Source organism: Melospiza georgiana, chromosome 1, assembly GCF_028018845.1.
Source record: "Melospiza georgiana isolate bMelGeo1 chromosome 1, bMelGeo1.pri, whole genome shotgun sequence".
NCBI classification, from domain to species: domain Eukaryota; kingdom Metazoa; phylum Chordata; class Aves; order Passeriformes; family Passerellidae; genus Melospiza; species Melospiza georgiana.
In genome coordinates, this window is record NC_080430.1 from 132,500,866 (window position 1) to 132,520,995 (window position 20,130).

Consider the following 20,130-nt stretch of genomic DNA (forward strand, 5'->3'; position numbering starts at 1 on the left):
CACATCACCTGCCATACAGTGAGCTCAGGAATTCTGTATTAAAGTAACCCTACAGCTTTTAATTAGACATCTGTAGTGTGTTCTTAAAGCCACAGAGCAGTTGCTCTAAGCTTTCTGAACTGCCTGCAATGGAAATCTAGACCCGGGCATAGCAAGGCTGTAGTAAATCTACTGCTAATAGGCTTTTCCCTCCAGCCCTCAGCATTAGCATCACAGCACACAAGCCACACGATGAAAATCACCAGGCAGCAATCTGTAAGAATTTTTGTTGCATCTTTACGTTTCCAATGCTATTTTGAGAATTTTTCACATAAGTCAGAAAACACTGGGACATGCTAATATTAGTCTCCAAACTTATCTTGGAAAATGAGCACAAGGCAGGCCTATTAAACTTTGTCACTGGTATAAACTTATTTGCACTTCAGTTAATGATTCAGTTTGTACATTTCCTTTTGGAAGAAGGTAGGATTTTTTTTCTATCTCACCATGGAAATAATGAATACAAAGTACTATAAAAATAACTTTAAAAATCCTAATGATACAGAATGACAGCTTAAAAACTACTTTGCTCTTTTGATTACAAAAAGATTTGCTCCTACATTGCCTTAACTTTATTCTATGCCTACATAAACCAAGCTCAATAGAGTACAATTATTTACATTCACAAAAAAGTCAGTTATTTTTTATATAAAATTAATAAAGTTTGTTTTTGTGAATCTGTCAAGTCAAGAGAGATATCCACCTATTCACTCAAATCTTCTGTGGAGGCATTTTTAATGTCTTTGGCAATGACTTGCACGAGCTTGTTATTTGTTTTCATACTGAAATTTCAACAAAATAAATGAAGCAAACTTGATTTAATTTCTAGGGTTAGTCTTTGTTGTCAAGAAAGCATAACATATTTATTTGACCCTGAAGTATCTGCTTCTCAAGATGGGGAAAAAAATTACATCTTTAGCATGCTTTCTCCAAAATGGAGAACCTAGCTACACTGGAAAGATTCTGAATCATGTTTCCTCTTCTTGGTGCTCAACATTCAGTCTCTTGCAACTTCCAGAAACAACTTCAGTAGTTCAGTGTTCAGAGACAGGTTGGTGACATACACTCTCATTAAAAAGTTTCCCAAACCTCTCAAATCTTAATGCTGCCACGGACTCAAGTGAAGATACAAACCTAATGTGTCTCCTTTCTCTCATCATTAGGGAAACAATTCAGATTTTATAGAGCAAGATATAATTATACGACACAGTTGTAATAGGCAGGGGACATCTGTTACACTTTCATTCCTATAATCTATTTGGACATAAATAGGATTACAAACATCCTAACAATACAAAAGCTATAGAAGCAATCCCCTTCAAGCCCCAAAACTGTGACAACTGTAAGCTTTAAAAGGACAGTTGACAATTTCTGCATTCTACTAATTTTCTCTTAAGTGGATGGATGCATATTGTAAAAGCTGGAAGGTTCCCACACATATTAAGGATTTAAAAAATATAAACTACAGGAATGATCTCTTTTTAAGGGGCTGCTAAGACACAGATTTCCTTATTAAAGGAGATGATCCTTACAGTAATAACTAAATCAGACACATTCCTACTGAGGCACGCTCACAGCAACATTTGACACTAACGTGTTCCATTGAAAATACAAAGCAAAAACCTGACTCGAGTTTGAATCATCACAGCATTCATAGAGCTTAGAATGCTGCTTCCAATAGTCTTTACCTGCCTAGACTACAACTCCTGGCTTGAAACTCTAAGCCATGCTAAGGACTCCACTACTGGTTGCTAACCCTATTATTCAGTGAATAACAACAGTAATAGCAGCTTTCATACGATTTTTGTTTACAATAAAACGCTTCCAAAAAGCCAGCCTTTTCCTCATCACCCAGGGTTATTAACGTGCAGTTTACTTGCGGCAGCGCTGCTCCTCCAGGTTTTCAAAGTAACAAAGTAACCCAGGCGACCTGAGACGGCTCCAAAGCAGACAGGACCCCCACACTTCCTTTCACTGGCAAATATCGCACGGCGGCTCGGGAAAACCTCTACGGCACCCGGATCCTTCCCACCGCGGCAGGGCCCGGGGAGCGGCAGCCGGGCTCGGGCCGCTCGCAGACGCGACCCCACCGGGACCCGGCCGGGTGCCACAGCCCGCCCGGTGCCGCCGCTGTCAGCTCGGTTTCACCCCCGCTGCCCTCCCGGCCCTCGCTCCCTCTTACCCGCGCCGCTTTCTCCGGCAGCTTCTTCCTGTTTCGCTTCTTCTGCTCATCGCCTTTCAGGTTCAGCTGCCCGGGGCCCGGGCCCGCCGACTTGCCCTGGCCCCCGCCGGCCGTCAGGCCCGCGCCGACCGCCTCGTCACCCTTCCTCACGGCCGCGCTCCGCGCCGGCTTCTTGCGGAGGCCGCCCCCGCAGGCCGCGGCCAGCAGCAGCCCCAGCAGCACGAACCCCAGCGCGGCCGGGACCGCCAACGCGAGCCAGGTGGGCAGCGCCTGCGGGTCGAGGCCCAGTTCGAGGCCCAGTTCGGCACGCAGCAGCCCCAGCCCGCCCGACAAGGCGTCCCGCACCCGGGCCGCCGCCTCCTCAGCCCACCCGGCCGCCGCCTCCTGCCAGCTTCCCGCAGCCATCGCGGTCCCCGGCCTCGCAGAGGCCCGAACCGAGCGGGGCGGCGAGGGCGCGCTCAGGCCGAGCGCATCGCGGCCTCGGGAGAGCCGCGCCGGCCCGCCCGAAGCGGAGGCACCGGGGGTGGGGGTAGGACGGGACGGGACGGGAGCGGAGCCTCCGCTGGACGCGGCCGCCTCAGCCTCGGGGCCGCCCGGGTCTCCTCCTCTTCCTCCTCCCCGCCCTCCGCCTCGCGCGCGACGTCACCGCCCCGCCGCGCGCCCGCCGCAGCGCGCCATCAGCGCCATCAGCGCCGTCAGCGCCGCGCGCGGGGCGGGGGCCGCGCCGCCTCCTCAGCCTCCTCAGCCTCCTCAGCCTCCCCGGCGCGCCCGGCCCGCCCGGCCCAGCCAAGGGCGGTGCCGGCGGGGAAGGCTGCGAGCTCGACGTGGCAGGCAGCGAACCGAGCGGGAGCGGCCGAAGCCGAGGGGTTGGAATCTGAGGTCATCAAATCCAACCTATGACCGAACAGCTAGACCTTAGCACTAAGTGCCACGTCCAGTATTTTCTTAGACACCTCCAGGAGTGGGCAGCCCATTCCAATATCTGACCACCCTTTCCGTGAAAAAATTCCTCCTAATCTCCAGAGTGAAGCTACTCCGGCGCAGCTTGATGTCCTCTCGTCCTGTCAATGTTTTCCTTGAAGGGGCCGCCCCCCTGCCCTCCCAACCTGGCTACAGCCGCCTTAAAGGTGATAAAGTGACCCCTGAGCCTCATTTTTTTCCAAGCTAAACACCCACAGTTCCCTCAGGAACACAGGACTTGTGCTCCAGCCCCTTCACCAGCTCCATTGCTTTTCTCTGGACATGCTCCAGCACCTCAATGTCCTTCTTGTAGTGAGGGGCCCAGAGCTGAGCACAGCTCAGCCTCACCAGTGCCAAGTGCAGGGTGACAGTCACTTTTGTGGTCCTACTGACCAAGCTATTTCTGATCCAGGCCAGGATGCCCTCAGCCTTCTCGGCCACCTGGGCACACATTGGCTCATGCTCAGTTGCTGTCAGCCAGCACTCTCAGCTCCTTTTCCGCTGGGCAGCTTTCCAGACACTGCGCCCTAAGCGTGTGGCATGGGGTTGCTGTGATCCAAGTGCAGAACCCAGCACTCAGTCTCACTGAACCTCTTAAAATTGGCCTCAGCCCATCGATCCGGCCTGTCCAGATCCCTCTGCAGAGCCTTCTTATCCTCCAGCAGATCAACACTCCCACACAACTTGGTGTCAGCTGCAAACTTGCTGAGGGTCAACTTGATCCCCTTGTCGAGGTCATTGATAAAGATGTTAAACAGAACTGGAGCCAGTACTGATCCCTGAGCAGCGCTGCCAGTGACCAGCTGCCAACTGCATCAGTTCCATTCACCACCACTCTCTGGGCCTGACATCGAGCCAGTATTTCATCCAGCAAACACTGCACTCACCCAAATTGTTAGCAGCCAGGAGAGGGCTGTGCAGTGTCAAAGGCTTTACCAGAGTCCAGGTAGGCAACATCCATACCCTTTCCTTCCCTCATCCACTAAGTGGGTCACCTTGTCATAGAAGGACAGCAGTTAGTCAAGGATGGTTTAGCGTGGACTGTTTTCATTTTCCAGAAAATAATAACTGTTGTTGTTGCAACTGGTTGCACATTTGAGCTACACTAACATCCCAAATAATGTATTCTGTAAGTATTCTAAGAAGTTTAGGATGTTGCACTATATAGATAGAGGTGACAGAACAGTGATCATGTAGTTATAGTTTTAAATACATCAAAGAAATATGTCTAACAAACTTGAAGGCATCATTCAGCTACAATGAATATTTTGTGTTTTGTATATATATAGATATGTGTATATATACATGCCTATACCTATACCTATACCTACACCTATACCTATACCTGTACATATATATAGAGAGATAGATATTAAACAGAGGCCACAGAACAGTAAATATTGTTAATTTTAAAGAAAGCACCGCAAGAACCTGGTGGGGCTGAATGCCACAATCCAAGCGATTGCCATGGTTTTCACTGCGGCGCCGGGACACCACCAAGTGGCAGCACCGTGAAGAGCTGAGCTCTTGTCGGAAAAACATTTCTGTCTTAAAAAAGAACAAAGGGCGCGGTTCCGCACCTGGAAATAGCCAGTTTCAGTTAGATTCGGCTGGTAAAGTAAGTTAATCTGAAATGAATAAATATATTTTTATTTTGAAGCAATGAGATATAGCCATAAATAGGCGTACAGTTGTAGCAAATTGAAATATTTTGAAGAAAGTCTGTGTGAGTCATTTAAACAGTTGAGAACAAATATACTACATTTTATTTGGAACTAATTTCGACACATATTAGTCTAGTATTAATTTTCAACTATATTAATAGATCTGATCAAAGTTAACCCAAGGACTCTTCCATCAGTGCCAATTTAAACTATCATACCATCTTTCTCATGCCATTCTCCCAAAGATTGCAGCACAAGATTGACACATTGCACATGACACACTAAAAAAGAGAAAATTATGGAAAATTATGGAAAAACCAAAAAGAATGGAAACAAAGGGTAAACTTAATTTTTTAAATGTCAGCTCTGTTGACTGTGCAAACATTCCTTGTTTTACCACAACAGCTTTTGGACATACCTTACACAGTACCTTACCACCATATTTAAAGCTCCATGGCTAGTTGCCATGGCATGAAGGAAACCCAACTATTGCTTTGCAGTCTCAAAATACCTGTTTCAAGAGGTTTTAATGATTATCTTGAACAATATTGAAGTCATGTGTCTTGCAGCTGTAGACATTCTTTAGATTAGAAGTCAGATGGATATGGCAGAAGCAGGTAAAGCCTCTGATCAAGTTAATAAGCAGAGTCCCAATAAAAACACATTCAAGGTTGTTGTGACAGGAAATTGAAAAAGTCTTGAACAATAAGCAATTTTGCTGTCTTATATGGATTGTGACTCTGAGTTGCTATAAGGTGAACTCAGTACATAATTCACTGAAAATACTGAGTCAAATACCCATTATTTTTCTGGAAGGAGGGATCAACAACAACAAGAACATCCCCGATCCAAGAATCACCATCCTTGGCAATGTTAACAAGTAGCTGGAAAAGGGATGAGTAGTCTGTAGAGAGAATTTTCATTGAGAAATTTCTCATCTAGGTCATGGTTGGATGCCTTGAGCCAAGGCTCAGCCCAGGTTGAGGAATGGGCTTAGAGTTAAACGCTGGATTAGGAGAATGAGGCTCATCATGCCCGGAAATGCACTTGGTATGGAGTAACCAAGAGCTGCCAAAAACGGGTAGAACATTAAAATAACTCTTCCTGGTGACATTTTTCATCCAGGCCGTGGCTGGGCGTGTTGGAGAAGGCTCAGCTGATGCCTGGGATTAGGGTTAATGTTAACATTACATACCTGGTTGGGAGAGAGATAAAACCTGGGGCTACAGTTGGTGTGGGGCAGAAATGGAGCAGCTGGAGTAAGGGGTAGGCTGCAAAACACCTCTTCCCTGAAATCTTTCTAATCTGGGTGCTAGGTCAGGATCTGGAACTAAGGTTCAACCCGTCCTTTGCATTCAGACTAAGTCAGACTTTTTACAGGGCAGAGCCAAGAGCTCCATTTTGATAAAAAGATCTGTTGTAGGAATTCTCTTCGGATAACTTGTTCATCATGACTGTGGCTTGGGGACTTTGGTTGGTCTCTGCACATACCAGGTGTTGGAATTGTGGCTACAATTAGGCTTAGGGATAGGAAACAGGCCAAGTTTGAATACCCACTTGGAGTGGGGCAGGAAAGAATTATTCTCAGAGAAGTTTCCATCTGGTTGATGGTTAGGGGCTTTGGGCTGTCTCAGCCTGAACCTGTGATTAGGGATCTGGTTCTGTTCAGCTTTGGGAAAAGGGAGAAAGCCTAGCACTTCATTTGATCAGGGATTGAAAAGGGATTCCAAAGGAAGGGATGGGGGCAAACATAATTGTTCCTTGAGGACATGTTCACCTGGGCTATGGCTTGGGAATGTTGAGCTGGATCTCACCTGACACCTAGGTTTAGGTTTAGAGTTGGATGAGACACAAAGAATAAAAGCTCCAGTTTAGTCCAGTTAAGCCTGGAAAGAGGTTGCCAAAGGGAACAGTAGAGTATCAGAAGAATTCTCTCCTGAAGTCTTGTGCTGTTGTCTTGGTTTAGAGACAAGTTTAGGGGAAAAACACTCTGGAATGAGTGTTTCCTCTAAAAAACAAAAGGCTTCCAACAATCCCTTTCTGTCAGTAAGAAATTAATACTAAGTGGATGAAAGTGAAAAAACCCCCAACCATTTATTGACAAATAGAGTGCTCATTTGGCACAGTAAAAAGTAAATAAATGCTAGATATTGAATTGTCAGAACTTAGCCCCCTCCACCCCCTTGCACGCGCACACACACACACACACACATCGGAACAAAAACCCAAAATGCCAGGGAAAGAAAAAAACCAACAACAGTTTGCCCCTTAGTGGATACAAAATGGCATGGGTTTTCAGGGAAAACTAACAAACAAGAAAAACTCCCAGCAGATTCAAGCAGCAGTTCAGGCAAACCAGATGTGAAACCTGGTGAGTCTTTGACATCAGTCCCCTCTTCACAGCAGAGGAAGCAGGTGAGCTTTCTCTTGCTGTCTCAGCTTTTCCCAAGATGTGAGCCTGAAATGGAGAGGCCCCTCATCTTTCCCACTAGTCTCAGACCAAAACCAAACCATCCAGTTCACTTCGAAGTGCTGCTGAAGAATTTCTGCTGCAGCCTCTCCAAGTCCAGGAAGGACAAAGAAAAAAACTTTTGCCTGGCCTAACAAAAAAATCCACGCTAGGCAAGCAAAAACCCAGACTGCATGGCAGGGACACCTGGGGGTGAGGCTTTGGAAAAGCCCACTGAAGAGCTTCAAGGCTCCCTTCTCCCTCCAGACCCACCTTAAAGCTAGAGCAACCATTTTTGGTCATGAAGCATGCAATCAGGGAATAGACTAATCATCATAAAATCACCCCAAGACAACTGTGTTAAATTTACATGAGGACCTGTTTATCTGAGTCATAGCCAGGAACTCATGGTCTCATCCAACACAGAGTCTGGGGTAGTTGGGGCAAAGTCCCCACATAAATTTGGGGTTGGGAGAGAGACAAAGCACAGAGCTCATTTAGGAGAGAAGCTTGAAGTGGGTTGCTGAAGGAAGGTGCATGTTGCAAAAAAATTTTGTCCCCTGAGAGCTTTTTTACCTGGGACATGGCCGGTGAACCTGGGCTAGTGCTCAATCACCTTCTCAGAGTGGTCAAAGCAAGACTTAGAACAGTGACATTTTTTCTGATGCAGTGCTTTTGGAAGGATTTTTTTCCTAAGGGAAAAGGAAGAGCTCATTATATGAGTAAACCATGTCCCTCTCTGACCTTCAAAGTTCACCTTATTTTTTTTCCTGTTGGTCTGGTCAGCTTTTTGAGCTGAGACAGAATCCTAAATCAAAATTCACTGTTAAGGGGTAATGTGTTCTTCAAAGTCTTTCTCAATTTTACATTATTTTTCATTTTAGTTTACATTCTTGTACATAATCATATAATTCAAATACAGAAACATTCTGCTAAAAATACTAAACTTAATTCCCTGTACAATGCATAAGTCTGTTCTCATTAAACCTTGCCATAAGCAGTGTTTAGTCATTAAAGCTAAGTTGTCATTATGACAGATAGAGCTCAGTCCTTGGGAGGTGAAGAACACTTTGGCAGACTATTCATGTTCAAATTTCTGTCAGCCCTAAACACTGAGAAGAATAAATTGCAAAGACTTGCTATCCACCTGAGAAAAAACTCCTTGAATTAATGGGAAGCAAACACCAAATTATAGGCCTATTAGCTCATATAATTGGTTGTATAAAATTGTATTAAGTGTACATTAAATGTCTCCTGTAATATGTGTGTTTGGAGAGTTTTCACAGTTTTTTTTTTTTTTCATAGGCTAGATAGTTTTTCTAATACAGCATTTTAATCAAGAGGTGTTGCTGTTCATAGAAGTGGCACAGTTTAAAGTTAACTTTAAACCATGTGGTTCATTTATTAGCAATACAGTTACAGAATCCAGTCATGCAGGCTCATTTATACATTTAGCCTGCAGTAGCACTGCAGTCTGTGTTGCTCACTGTCCTATGCTGTCAGTACCTGAGCTAGCAAGGGTCAGAAAACTGCTGGGATGTCAGTGTAGATGTCAGTACAGACATATTCAAGTTCTTTTGGTATGTCCTGCTGTAAATAATTTTGTTACAGGCTTGGACTGTTTTCTGCCATTCTGTCCCAGAGGTAGGTGGAAATATTCCAAAATACTAAATCAGCTCAGGGAAATTACAGTTACAAAGGAAAATGTGTCTCTTTCAGTGAGCTTTCAGTGCAGCACACCTTTAATGACTTTTGTGGACTGGCCTAGAACAGAGACTAGATGGAGCTAAAGAATAAAGTGGATATTCATTAGGAGGCTTCAATAGATCCCCCTTGGGCAGCACAAGAGTCCAGCCAAGGCTACAACCAAGATGAACCCAAAATGGTCACAAAATGGACAACCAGTCCCGAGATCTCACACATTTTAAAGTTCTGGTCCATTAGCATATTGGAGTTAACTGTCCAGTTACAGCTTTAGCCCATGAAGTCCCATCCTTCTTGTTTTTCTCTCTTCAGTCCACTGTTGTTTATGCTCTTGGGCCTGAGATTTGGATAGGTTGTTCTTGGTCCCCAGCTAGAGAAGGAATTGTTTTGCCTACCTACTCTGTGAAGAGAGCTTACTATCCCCTAATATGAAGCTGAGAAGTATGCACTAAAGCAGTACAGAATCTGAAAAATATTAAAGCCAAAACCCGAGGCAGCACCTTAGTCATGCAAAGGAAGCCTAATCTCATCCTGTTCTCCCTGATGGCTCATGTAGCAGCGTGCTGCAAAGCTTGGGCACCCTTGGCTGTGAGGTCTACCACAGAAAAGACCTGTGCTTGGCAGCTGTAAACTTGGAAACCCAGAAAAACAAACCCATTGCCTGAGGTAGAGTATCATGTATTTTTCCATCCCCTTTTTTAGTCAATGGAAAGCTGTATAGTCCAATGGGAGAAGGAAAAACCCACCAGTCAATAATGAAACTATGAATAATACATAGAACATATGTGAATTCAGTCTGAAACGTCAGTCCTAGAGATGGTATTTCCTAACTTCTGCGCACTTGATTTGGCATTCTTAATTATTCTTAATTGAAAAATTTGCATACAAATTAGACTTTTTAGAAAATCGAACAGAAAAAAAAGTTCTCCTGGTTTTAAAATCTGCTTCAGAGAGACATTATTCCCATACAGATTAAAAACTTCAGCCTCATTTAAAACTAATTGAAACCTGACTCTCTGAAAGACTGTAGTGTCTATAATATATGTGTCTATGGTGCTCAATAAAACAATCCCAGGGATTGTTTCAGTTCCTGACTCTGGGGTGGCACACTCTGGCTCACACTCACACTGCTTTAACTGATGAACTGTGTCCATACTGAATAGGTTGTGCCTCTGGGTCTCATTTGGGTACCATGTGATGTTCCTATGACCCTGAGAGATAATTGCTGCTTTTTTGTAGGTTTTTTCTTAGGTCAAGCTGTCAGACACAATGTGAGGGCTGTGTTGCAGCTTGCCAGAGAGAAGTTTTTATCGAATGAGATTGAGAGTTGCACACTTTGCTGTGTGATGTAAGGGTCTATGAAGATATTTCAACACATGAGGGTTGTGTAGGTCCAAACCTCATCAACAGTGCTTAATGTAAAATATCCTGAGCATGCTGCCTGAGCTTTGGTTGGAAAGTTAGCTGGTGTGGTCCAAACCAAGCTCAGGATGCACATTTCCTCCTCGTAATTGGCCAAGCTCAGCCTGAGAGTCTAAAGTAGAGCATGAAATACCACTTGGATTTCTGTGGAATGTGTGCACTAGCTGCCAGACCAGTGCTTTTTGGTAGTCATGTAGCTGTTACTCAATCATTCTGTGTATTGTTTTGATCTAACCCAGAGCACTACTGTGCAAAACATTCACTTTTAGAAAAACAGAGTAAATTAAATTGATGAATTCCCATTGCCTGCAAGAAGTAGGGCTAATTCTGAAGTTTGATCAGGGTGCTCAGGCTTGCCCGATCAGGTTTTGAAAGTCTCCAAGAATGGGGATTCTTCAGGTTCTCTAGCTTCATGTGCCAATACTTGTCCACATTCATGTGAAAATTATTATCTTTATCTCCAGCTGGAATGTCCTGTGATGTGGCTTGCAGCCTCTTATGTTTTGCCCATCTGAGAAGAGTCTATGGCTATTTTCTCTGCAACTCTTTGGTTAGCTGAAGATGGTAGTTAATTTCCTCTCAGTCTTCTCTTTTCCAGCCTAACCAAAACTGAGTCTTCTTTTAAGGCATATGACCCAGCCCTGTAAGTATGGAAAAATATTGAGAAAGCAGTAAATTTTACACTGAGAAAATAGATTTTAGAGCCTGAAACCAGCATGTAAACAAAACAAAACAAAACAAAACAAAACAAAACAAAACAAAACAAAAAGAAAAACAAAAAAAACCCAAAAAACAAACAAACAAACAAACAAAAAAACAAACAAAAAAAAAAAAAAAAAAAGAAAGAAAAGAAAGCTGAGACCAAAACAGATACTTCGGGCTGAAAGCTAAACCTGGACAAAAGCAAGACTTCCTTTCTGCAAAGAAATTTTAGAATTTATGTATTTTTAGTGTTATTTATGTCTTTTTAGATTTATGTCTTTTGCTTAGTCTTTTTCTTTAGTTTTTAAAAAGAGAAAATTTTATTTTGAAACAAAAGTTTTTGTTTTCAAACTTTTCGCATGTCTGAACAGAAATATTTTTATTGCAAAGAAGCTTAACTGTTTCAATCTATATGGATTTTCCACCCTGTCTTGCAACTGAAACCTTTAGTCATAAGTTTGACCCAAATTCATAAACACTTCCCTTTAGTTCCATTTTACCATATTCACTATTAATTAATTTTTCTGTGTGTTGAGCTTTAAGAAACATTTTATAGCTTCTGAAAGATGAACAGGCATGTTTCATTTAAAAAAATGAAGACCTAAAAAGTCACAAGTGTTGAATTCCAGTATTTTTCAAGGCATTTCCATGATCATGAACCAGTGGGATCGCTGGCAATCACTGACGACTGTACACTGTATTTCTGAGCAGCATTCCAACTTTCTGCCTGCAGCTGTGCTGTCTCTATGCCATCAGAACATCTTACTTATGGCCTTTGACCTTAAGAAAATTCTGCTCATCCCCTTTCCTTCTTTCTTTTCATTCTATTTATAAAGTCCCTTTGAAGTAAATAAAAAAAAAAAGAGTAGTCCGCTAACCTAAGGAATAACTTTTATGATAATTAGGTTTATTATGTGTCATTTGTGCAGACTATTCAACAATTGCTTCTCCTTTTTTACTGTGTCTAAAGTAATCATTCTGTTTCCTGTATTAAAAACATACTCTCAAATCCTCTCATGAAGTGTAGGATATTCTTTTGGGAATTCCACTTAGAAACAGTAAGAAAATATTCTCAGTACATCAGCAGTCTGTGTGCATTAGGGAAGAAATAACATTTCTTTACAAGACAATGGATTCCTATTAAAATCCAAGGTGGTTGTTATGCAGGTGCCAAAGTGCTTCCAACAGTTACGGTTTTTAGAGTAGTTATATTAATGGTGGCCATTTTTCTCCATGTTTTCTCTGATAAATCCTGAAATACTCCATTTCTTGCAGTAGCATTTGAACAATAATGGAGAGACATTTTTTTAAAAGGCCAACAGATTGTTCATTTATTCTACAGGGCACAAATAACATGCTGCATGCTCTGGAGTAGATAGTAGAAGTTTTTCCTTTCTTGTTGGTCCTGGTTCTTTTACTGCCATTTCTGCAACCTCATCTGTTTATCCTCTGACTTACCTTCCTCCTAGACCTTTCAGTTCCCTATGACTCTGCCATGTTTTTCATTCCAGGGTTATGCCTGCACTCTTGCCCTTTTCTAATTCCATAGCTCCTGTAATTCATTCGCAGCTACTTCTTGTTATAAAAGATATAATGCTATAATATATAATATAACTGAATAAAACCCTAAATAGTATAGTTTGAAAGTTTGGTAGCCTTTTCTAGTGTTACTCCATGTGCATGTTACATCTAGTTTTCATCCTACCTGTGTTATCATAAATCATCAGACCTGCTACAAGACTTGCCTTAAGCTGGTGAAGGATTGCTGAGGCTGGTTGGGAAAACCATGAGCTGAGCACCTGGCTCAAGTAAGGCCTAACAACTGAACGATGTTCAGAGCAAAGTGGAGGCCCCACTTCTGAAGCACAGAAGAGCACCCGTGCCTCCAGACCAGCCATTGGCTTCACCCTTCCTTTCACATTGTCAAAGAAGACTTGCTACAAATCTGGTTCTTTAAGGAAATAAGTATGCATGAAAAAGCTCTCTGGTAAAATGTCAGACAGCGTTTACTGCCTCTTTTGTAGGTGGAGGAAGACTAAAGTGTTTATTTTACTCTTTCTGTCAACTAAGAATTCTGAGTGAAAGTAGCCAGAACTGCCATGGAGCCTGGTTTGCTTATTAACTTTCACCCAGTAAGAATGCAAGGGAAAAGAGAACATGCTTTACATGTGTTGTTACAGTCACCAATCCTCACCAGTAACATGCAATTGTTCCCTCCTTTTGGGCTAAAACTTACTGTATAAAAGAAGAGGGGTTTGAGGCAGAAAAAAAAAGGAAAAAAATATAAGAGAGGGGGGGAAACACCTCTGCTTGTCTGGGATCAGTCAATGGACTGTGTCTCTCCTCCTTCCCAAAGGGAAGCATTTAGGTGAACATCTATATGGGAGCAGTTCCAGGAATATTTATTTTCATCTATATATATATACATATACATATTTATAATAGATCCCTGTTACTGTACCTTTGGTTGCTGTACATACTAACTCTCTGCAATTAGTGCATTTACCACTGTCAATCCAAAACTTGTTTTCCTGTTTCTTCAATAAACCATTCTATTTGTGACTCTGCATCAAGTAAGCTCTTACTGAACTTGGCCAGACCTCCAGTATCAGAGTGGTAAATCACACTATTCCTGAATCTTGCTCACACACATTGTTATTGATTAGACTCAACTCATACTGTTGAAGTTGCACTACTTGTGAACCTGTGCTCATCAAATTCTTACTGAACATGACCAAACATAGAGTGCTGAACTGGTTATAATCACAGAAATTAAACCCAGCAACACCCAGCCTCCCTGATCTCTGAGAACCAGCTGGAACACAAAGGGTTTATTTTCTGTCAAATTTCTATACTCTTAATAGAACAAGTGCAAAGTGTTCAGGGCAGGTCAATATCTCTTTTGATGTATTATTTAATTTTTGTTTTGGTGGGGTTAGGTACACTGGCATCCCCTTTATGCATCCCTTCTGGGACACCACTGCAAAATTGCTTTTTGTTACAGTTGTACAGAGGACCCAAACACTTGAATGGATCAGGCTGGCTGAGGAAAGGAAGAAAGAGGCTCCATCTGTTATATGATTTAAAGAAGAACGACATCCTGAAATAAGGAAAAAAAATTGCCTCAATGTACTCCATTTTTGGCTCTTCTTTAGAGCTCTCATATCAGTCTTGGCTCCTAGGGAGTACTTGGCACATTTCCATCCTGATTAAATAGTCTGTCTAGACTGATAACTATCCAAGCCTCAATAAAATTACAGCAGAAATGCAGCTTTTGGAACTGTCTTCTGAAGAAGTGGAGAACTAGAGTAGTTTAATCCTCAGGAGTGGGGAGAAGATGCTGTGGTACTGGAGAAGGACCGATCAGGAGAATGAAGAGTAGTCAGAGAGTTGCAGTGTTGGAAAATTGTTTGGGATAGCTTAAAAAGAAAACTTTTATCTAATCCCTTGTGCACACTTCACCAACCATGGTAGCAATATACTAGGGTGTAAGGGAAAAGTGAGACCTGCATTTAGAGTAATAATGACATGAAAAATAACTTATTTCCTTTTATTATCATGATTCCTAATCAATTAAGTGACATTTTAATAAGAAGTAACTGATTAGGAACAGTGGATGTATTGTTAAGATGCTGCAGCAAAGCATTAGAAAATAGGATTTACGAACTTGAATCCATTTAATGAATTTTGTCTGCTCTAAGACAGTCAGCAGCTTTATCCAGCATTGAAGAATGATATGGATCACCTAGAAAGCTTTGCGCTGTGGAATCAAGTAGAAAAACCAGGTGAAAAGAGACGAGAGAAAAAAGACCAAGTGTTGGACTGGTGTAGTTCATCACACCTTCCTTGCATTAATCCCCTCAGTCATAAGCCAACAAAAAGAATAGCAGGACTTCACACTTTTTGTTTTCTGAGGAATGTGCTGATTGTATTTGCATTTTTACTCAGGACTAACAATCTGACAGTGTTAAAAATGTAGTCTTTTCCATTCAAGTTGTCTTTTGGTAAAATTCACGTTAGACTTCCACATCTTGAACATTATGTGTTGCTGAACATTCCTTGCAAGTGCAGAATTTAAAAAGGAACAAAAAAGGGGCTACAATTTAACTACTTAAATGAACTTCGTATCATCTAAGTTCTTCAACTGCTTATTTTTTGTATTGCTAATTGAATTCCCTGAGAAACCCAATAGCATATGTAATGTACAAACAGAACAAAAGGGACAGTTTCTGTCCATGAGACCATACTTCCTTTAAGAGAAATATTGGTGGATATCTCCTATCACCTTTACTTGGTTCAGAAATATTTACTGAGCAAATAATCCTTTGTCATGTTATCCTTGGTCCCAGGCACAACATTCAGAAATCTTGAATCCTGTGCACATGCAGTCAGTTCTCTACACAGGTACTTGGTGCTGTTTTCCAAAATATATTTGCCGTGCCCTTACCCCTTTTATGCCTCTCTCCTAACTTGAACACTTTGGTGGCTTTGAAAATTTGGCCTTATTGTAAAAAGTGGGAGGAGTTTACAACAAAGATGAACTACCCAGAGACCAGGGAATTGAAATGCTTCTTAATGGGGAGAGAGGCAAAAAGACTTGCCAAAAGCATGAAATCATACCAAGAAGAAAAATGTCACAAATGATCCCACTGAACTCAATATGGGGTTTTGTATTGGCATGTGTCTGTGAATTTAAGCTCAAACATCCAGAAGCTGGGCTACAGAGAAGCAGCAGCAAGTTCCAAGTGACTCTAAAAAGTTTTTTTTTCCTCTGCCTCAATAGTGCCAGCTAGGAGGTGAAGGGGGAGAAATTTTATGCATTTTATACATCACCCCACATTTGAAGTGTATTTGTGTGATTTGGATTCTCTTTTCCTGATACTCGTCCAGGAGAGTGAATTATTTTTTGATCCTACCAAAAAAAAAAAATAATTGTAAGAATAGTTTCAAGATGTCATTATTTTTCTTTTTGGTTTTGTTCCTCTTTTTGTTTTGACACTAATTAGCTGCAGCACATAAGACAGAGCACAGCTCTTTCTGAGTACTAGGCAGCAATACCACACGACTCTGCACTCACATGAACCCAAGACAGGAACAGGCATGCATGGACTGAGAAAGAAGAAAGAAAATAGCTTAGAACATAGAGGACATTTATAAAACTCTGGTTTTGACCACTTGGGAAAGTTTTGATGCCCAGGAACCTTTGCTACCAGAAAGCAATGGAAGGCTTTAAGTACACACATCACCCACATAGCTCAAAATACTGCCTTGTCTGTCACTGAATAACATTGGTTGTTCTTTCACATTTGCTCTGAATCCAGTGGAAAGGCTATAAAGATCAGTTGTGGAATAAGGCTCTCTTAAAAGTATAGAAGCTATACTCTAAATACAAGTATTTTAGGTATTTGAAATATTTTAAATAGTTGGCAAAACATACATTCTATAGGACATTAGATATTTCATATGCAGCTTTTCAGGGAGCAATGGATACCTATCTATTCTAAACCCACTCATCCATAATGTTATACACATGACCAAGTATCCTTTAATCTCATGTACATTTTCTCCTCTTACTCTTATGGAGATGAGCGTTTTCATTACAGTCTTCAGTGGATAGGGGCATTATGCAGTATGTCTGCATTACTTTCTCTCCATTCATCAGCTGCATGAGAAAATTATATCTCTCTATTTCTGCAGTCACAAAATTACTGATATTCTAATCATTGTTATTAAAATCTGAAAATAATTAATTACTAATGGTTTATCAGTAGAGTGCCCCTGAGACCAATGCAGTCTTCAAAAATTATGAGTAAACTGGGAGGGGGGGAACTCTTCAGATTTCTTTTCTCAGCAAGGTACGTGCATGGCCAGGGACTGAATGGGATTCCTCATATTATCCAGTGCAAGAAATGCAGCAACTTCCAGTCAGCCTGTGCTCACTGCCAGCTGCCCACAGCTCTGCCCATGCATCTTGTCCTCTCCAGTCTGTGGTTCTCAATGTGCTGGCTCTCCAAATGTGAGTTTATACTTTTCAGCTCTCTTCACAACAGAAGAAATATGAAAAAACTTGAGGTTCATATTTAAAGCACCATGCAATAATGAGGATGGCATGTCTAAAAACAGTTTGAGATGATAGATCACTGTCTCTTCCTTCATGCCTCTCTCCCACTCTGTGAAGGAAAGGTAACCTAAGAGAAATGCATGCATACACACACATGCAGAGCCTTCCTAAGGGCTGTGGAAATACCTGGATATAGCCATGGTAAAAACAGACTGTCTTTGATAGGTGGTAAGTTAACTGAATTAAATTCTTCATTCACCTCTGTTAAAAGCACATTTTAGCTAGCAAAGAATCTGTTTCCTTTACTACACTAGTAGTAAATGCATCATCAGAGCAGGTGAGTGAATAAAACAGGAGCAAAAGATAATGTGTAATGACATCACTTGGGGATACCCAGCCTACAGTGCATGCCTTAGAAAGTCCACTGAGACATATGTCCCAAATTGACCAAGGAGTCTTGAAATAAATGATGGCTGAGAATACTCAGTCTGACAGACTTCTCAAGCCAGTACTAATCTCTGCTCCAACTAAATCCTGGCTCTACTCCCCCCTGTCTCAGAGACCGGCCTCCTTTCATTCCTCAGCTTATGTTTTCATGTTTGTCTTACCCATACTTTTTCTTCCCTCCTAACTCCTGTAGTCTTTCTTTCTCAGCTTCCCCATTCACCATGATTTCCAATCTTCTCCTTTAGATTGTCATCTGCTCTTGACTACTTGTTCTAGTGTCTTTTCCTAGACATTTGCCACTATTTCCAACGTATCTGATCACTACTTAAATCCATCTCCCTTTCATATCTCCTTCCTACCAACCTATTTGTTCACTTTCACGCTCCTCTAGATCTTCATCTCAACCCCACCTTGAACTAGGTCTAAGGCAACCACACCAACCTTTTCTTTTCTCTTGGTTGTTCCCATTCCACCACTCTCAGTGCCTTGGTAATCCATCCCAACTTTCCTCTCATGCTGCACCTTCTGCACCAGACACCACACCACACCACGCCACACACCACGCCATGCCACGCCACCCACAATTACCATAGCGTTTCTGTTCTGGCCAGGTCCCTTTTTTCTGTCCCATACCACCAGGACTCAGTGTGGAGACTGTTTAAATTGTATACTTGGTTTCAGATCACAGGCCAGGACCAGCCAGCCATGATGTCAGCTTGGAGCCCGAAAGGCTGTGAAAGTAGTGTGCAGCCCAAGGCTGGAGTGAGTGGATGTACTGCCATATCTGCTGGAAACATGTTATACAAAGGCTTCAAGGTTTATAACATGGGCAGGCTTTGATAAAATTTTGTGAAGATAGCAAGAAGTTTACCTTTGATAAATGGCCACCCACCTTGCAAACAGGAAATCCCTGTACCAAAGGATGAATGTACAATAGCTACTAAAAGAAAAGGCTGCCAGAATATTTTAACATGCTCAAAACAGTGTGTTGATTTTGGTTTTTGTTTTTTTTGGTTTTTTTTTTTCTCCTTAATTGTGTTTTCAGAAACAGCTGAAATCTTTTGACTGAAGTTCTCTACAAAATTGTCCTGAGGCAAACATCCAGCATGGAAAATTCCAGACTGAGCTATTAATGTATGGCAAGATTATATGCTGCTGATAAGAGGGAATTGGGTTCAGAAGTGATGGATAATTGTCATAATAGTACTACAAGTCCTACTACAGCACACTAATGTATTAAACAGGTAATGTACTGCTGCTACCAAAGAGTAGCTTTAAAGGCAGTGTGCAATTTCTGTTAGCTCGGGTAATTATAGCATTTCACTCCACTCATTCACATCATGGAAATGTCAGTTTGAAGCCTAATGGAATACTTTTAAGGGCATTAAAAAGCACAGACAAATAGCAGTGTTTTGTCAAAATCCCAAAGATATATATTGTGGAGGTTTATCTGTATGCAATACATGTATGTGACAGTAGACATCCCTGTCTGTAATATGATTACAGGATCACTGAGTTTGATTCCCTTTCTAAAATGTTTCATCGTCATGGTTAACTGAAATGCTTTACTTGTGTAAAATAAGAAGACCAAGACCCTTTTCTGTTCAAGTATGCAGTACTGCTGTATTCTGTGTTTCTGGCAAATGATTACAGAGTGGATAGAGGAAAATTGCATTTTTGAAATGCTTTGAATAGAAAATAGGGTTTAGTGGGGTTTACTAACATTCCCTCCCCCTCTTTTTTTGCCTTTTTTTTTTCTCTTTTTCTGTAGTAGCAGTGGTAGAATTGTGGGATACCATACTGAGAAGGGGATTAGTACTTTGATGAAGTCTCTAGTCCTGTTCCATTAGATTGGTCTGGAAATCATTTTTGCTGTGACTCATTTCTCCAACAGTAAACAACATGTGAAGGTCTTTATTACACTGCGGATTGAATTTCAATTTCTCAACAATTTCTAGAATGCTGTTAATTCAATTTCTTTGTATTTGGCCACCTACCCAAACAATGCCAGCCTCATCAGTGCTAGAAAATATCCTTCCAGCAGATGGCAGGTATTGCTTATCCAATGTAATCCTGTCATCCTGATCAGTACTGCAGCCATGGGACCGGGAACATCAAGAAAAGCAGGAGCTAAAAGCTGAATAACTGATTCTCAAGACACAGACATTTCAAAAAATCTTAGGTAGCAATACTAAAGTTTGTCTTATTATTTACACATTTAGTTAGTACATAATACCTAGTGTATGCTTTTCTTTCATTATGGAGTATTTTTTGAAAAAAAAATTGAGTAAAATAATGGTTAGGGATCTAGCAGTTCAACAATAGCAGAAACTAGTCTAATTTGAGCAAGTGTTATGATGTTTGAGTACTAATATTTCCTTTTACTGTCTCACATGAATAGCCACTGCTAATGTGAATCAATCAATTAGAATTCTTCTTTCAGTGTTGAAGTCTTTTAGGCCTTTTGTAACAGGAGAAACTCATACAAGTCTGGAAAATT

The 20,130-nt window shown here is 41.6% G+C and overlaps 1 protein-coding gene across 2 annotated transcripts in view; it reads right to left on the reverse strand.

Annotated features, from left to right (window-relative positions):
- Nucleotides 1-2,800, reverse strand: part of MTDH (metadherin) — a 33,805-nt gene extending 31,005 nt beyond the window's left edge. Inside the window, exon 1 of one of the 2 annotated variants that reach the window (XM_058030888.1) lies at nucleotides 2,222-2,800. In XM_058030888.1, the coding sequence (XP_057886871.1) occupies nucleotides 2,222-2,626 (405 nt within the window). In that variant the 5' untranslated portion in view covers nucleotides 2,627-2,800. The remainder of the gene's footprint in view (nucleotides 1-2,221) is intronic. The other variant, XM_058030879.1, reaches the window with a different exon arrangement.
- Between the last annotated feature and the right edge of the window lie 17,330 nt (nucleotides 2,801-20,130).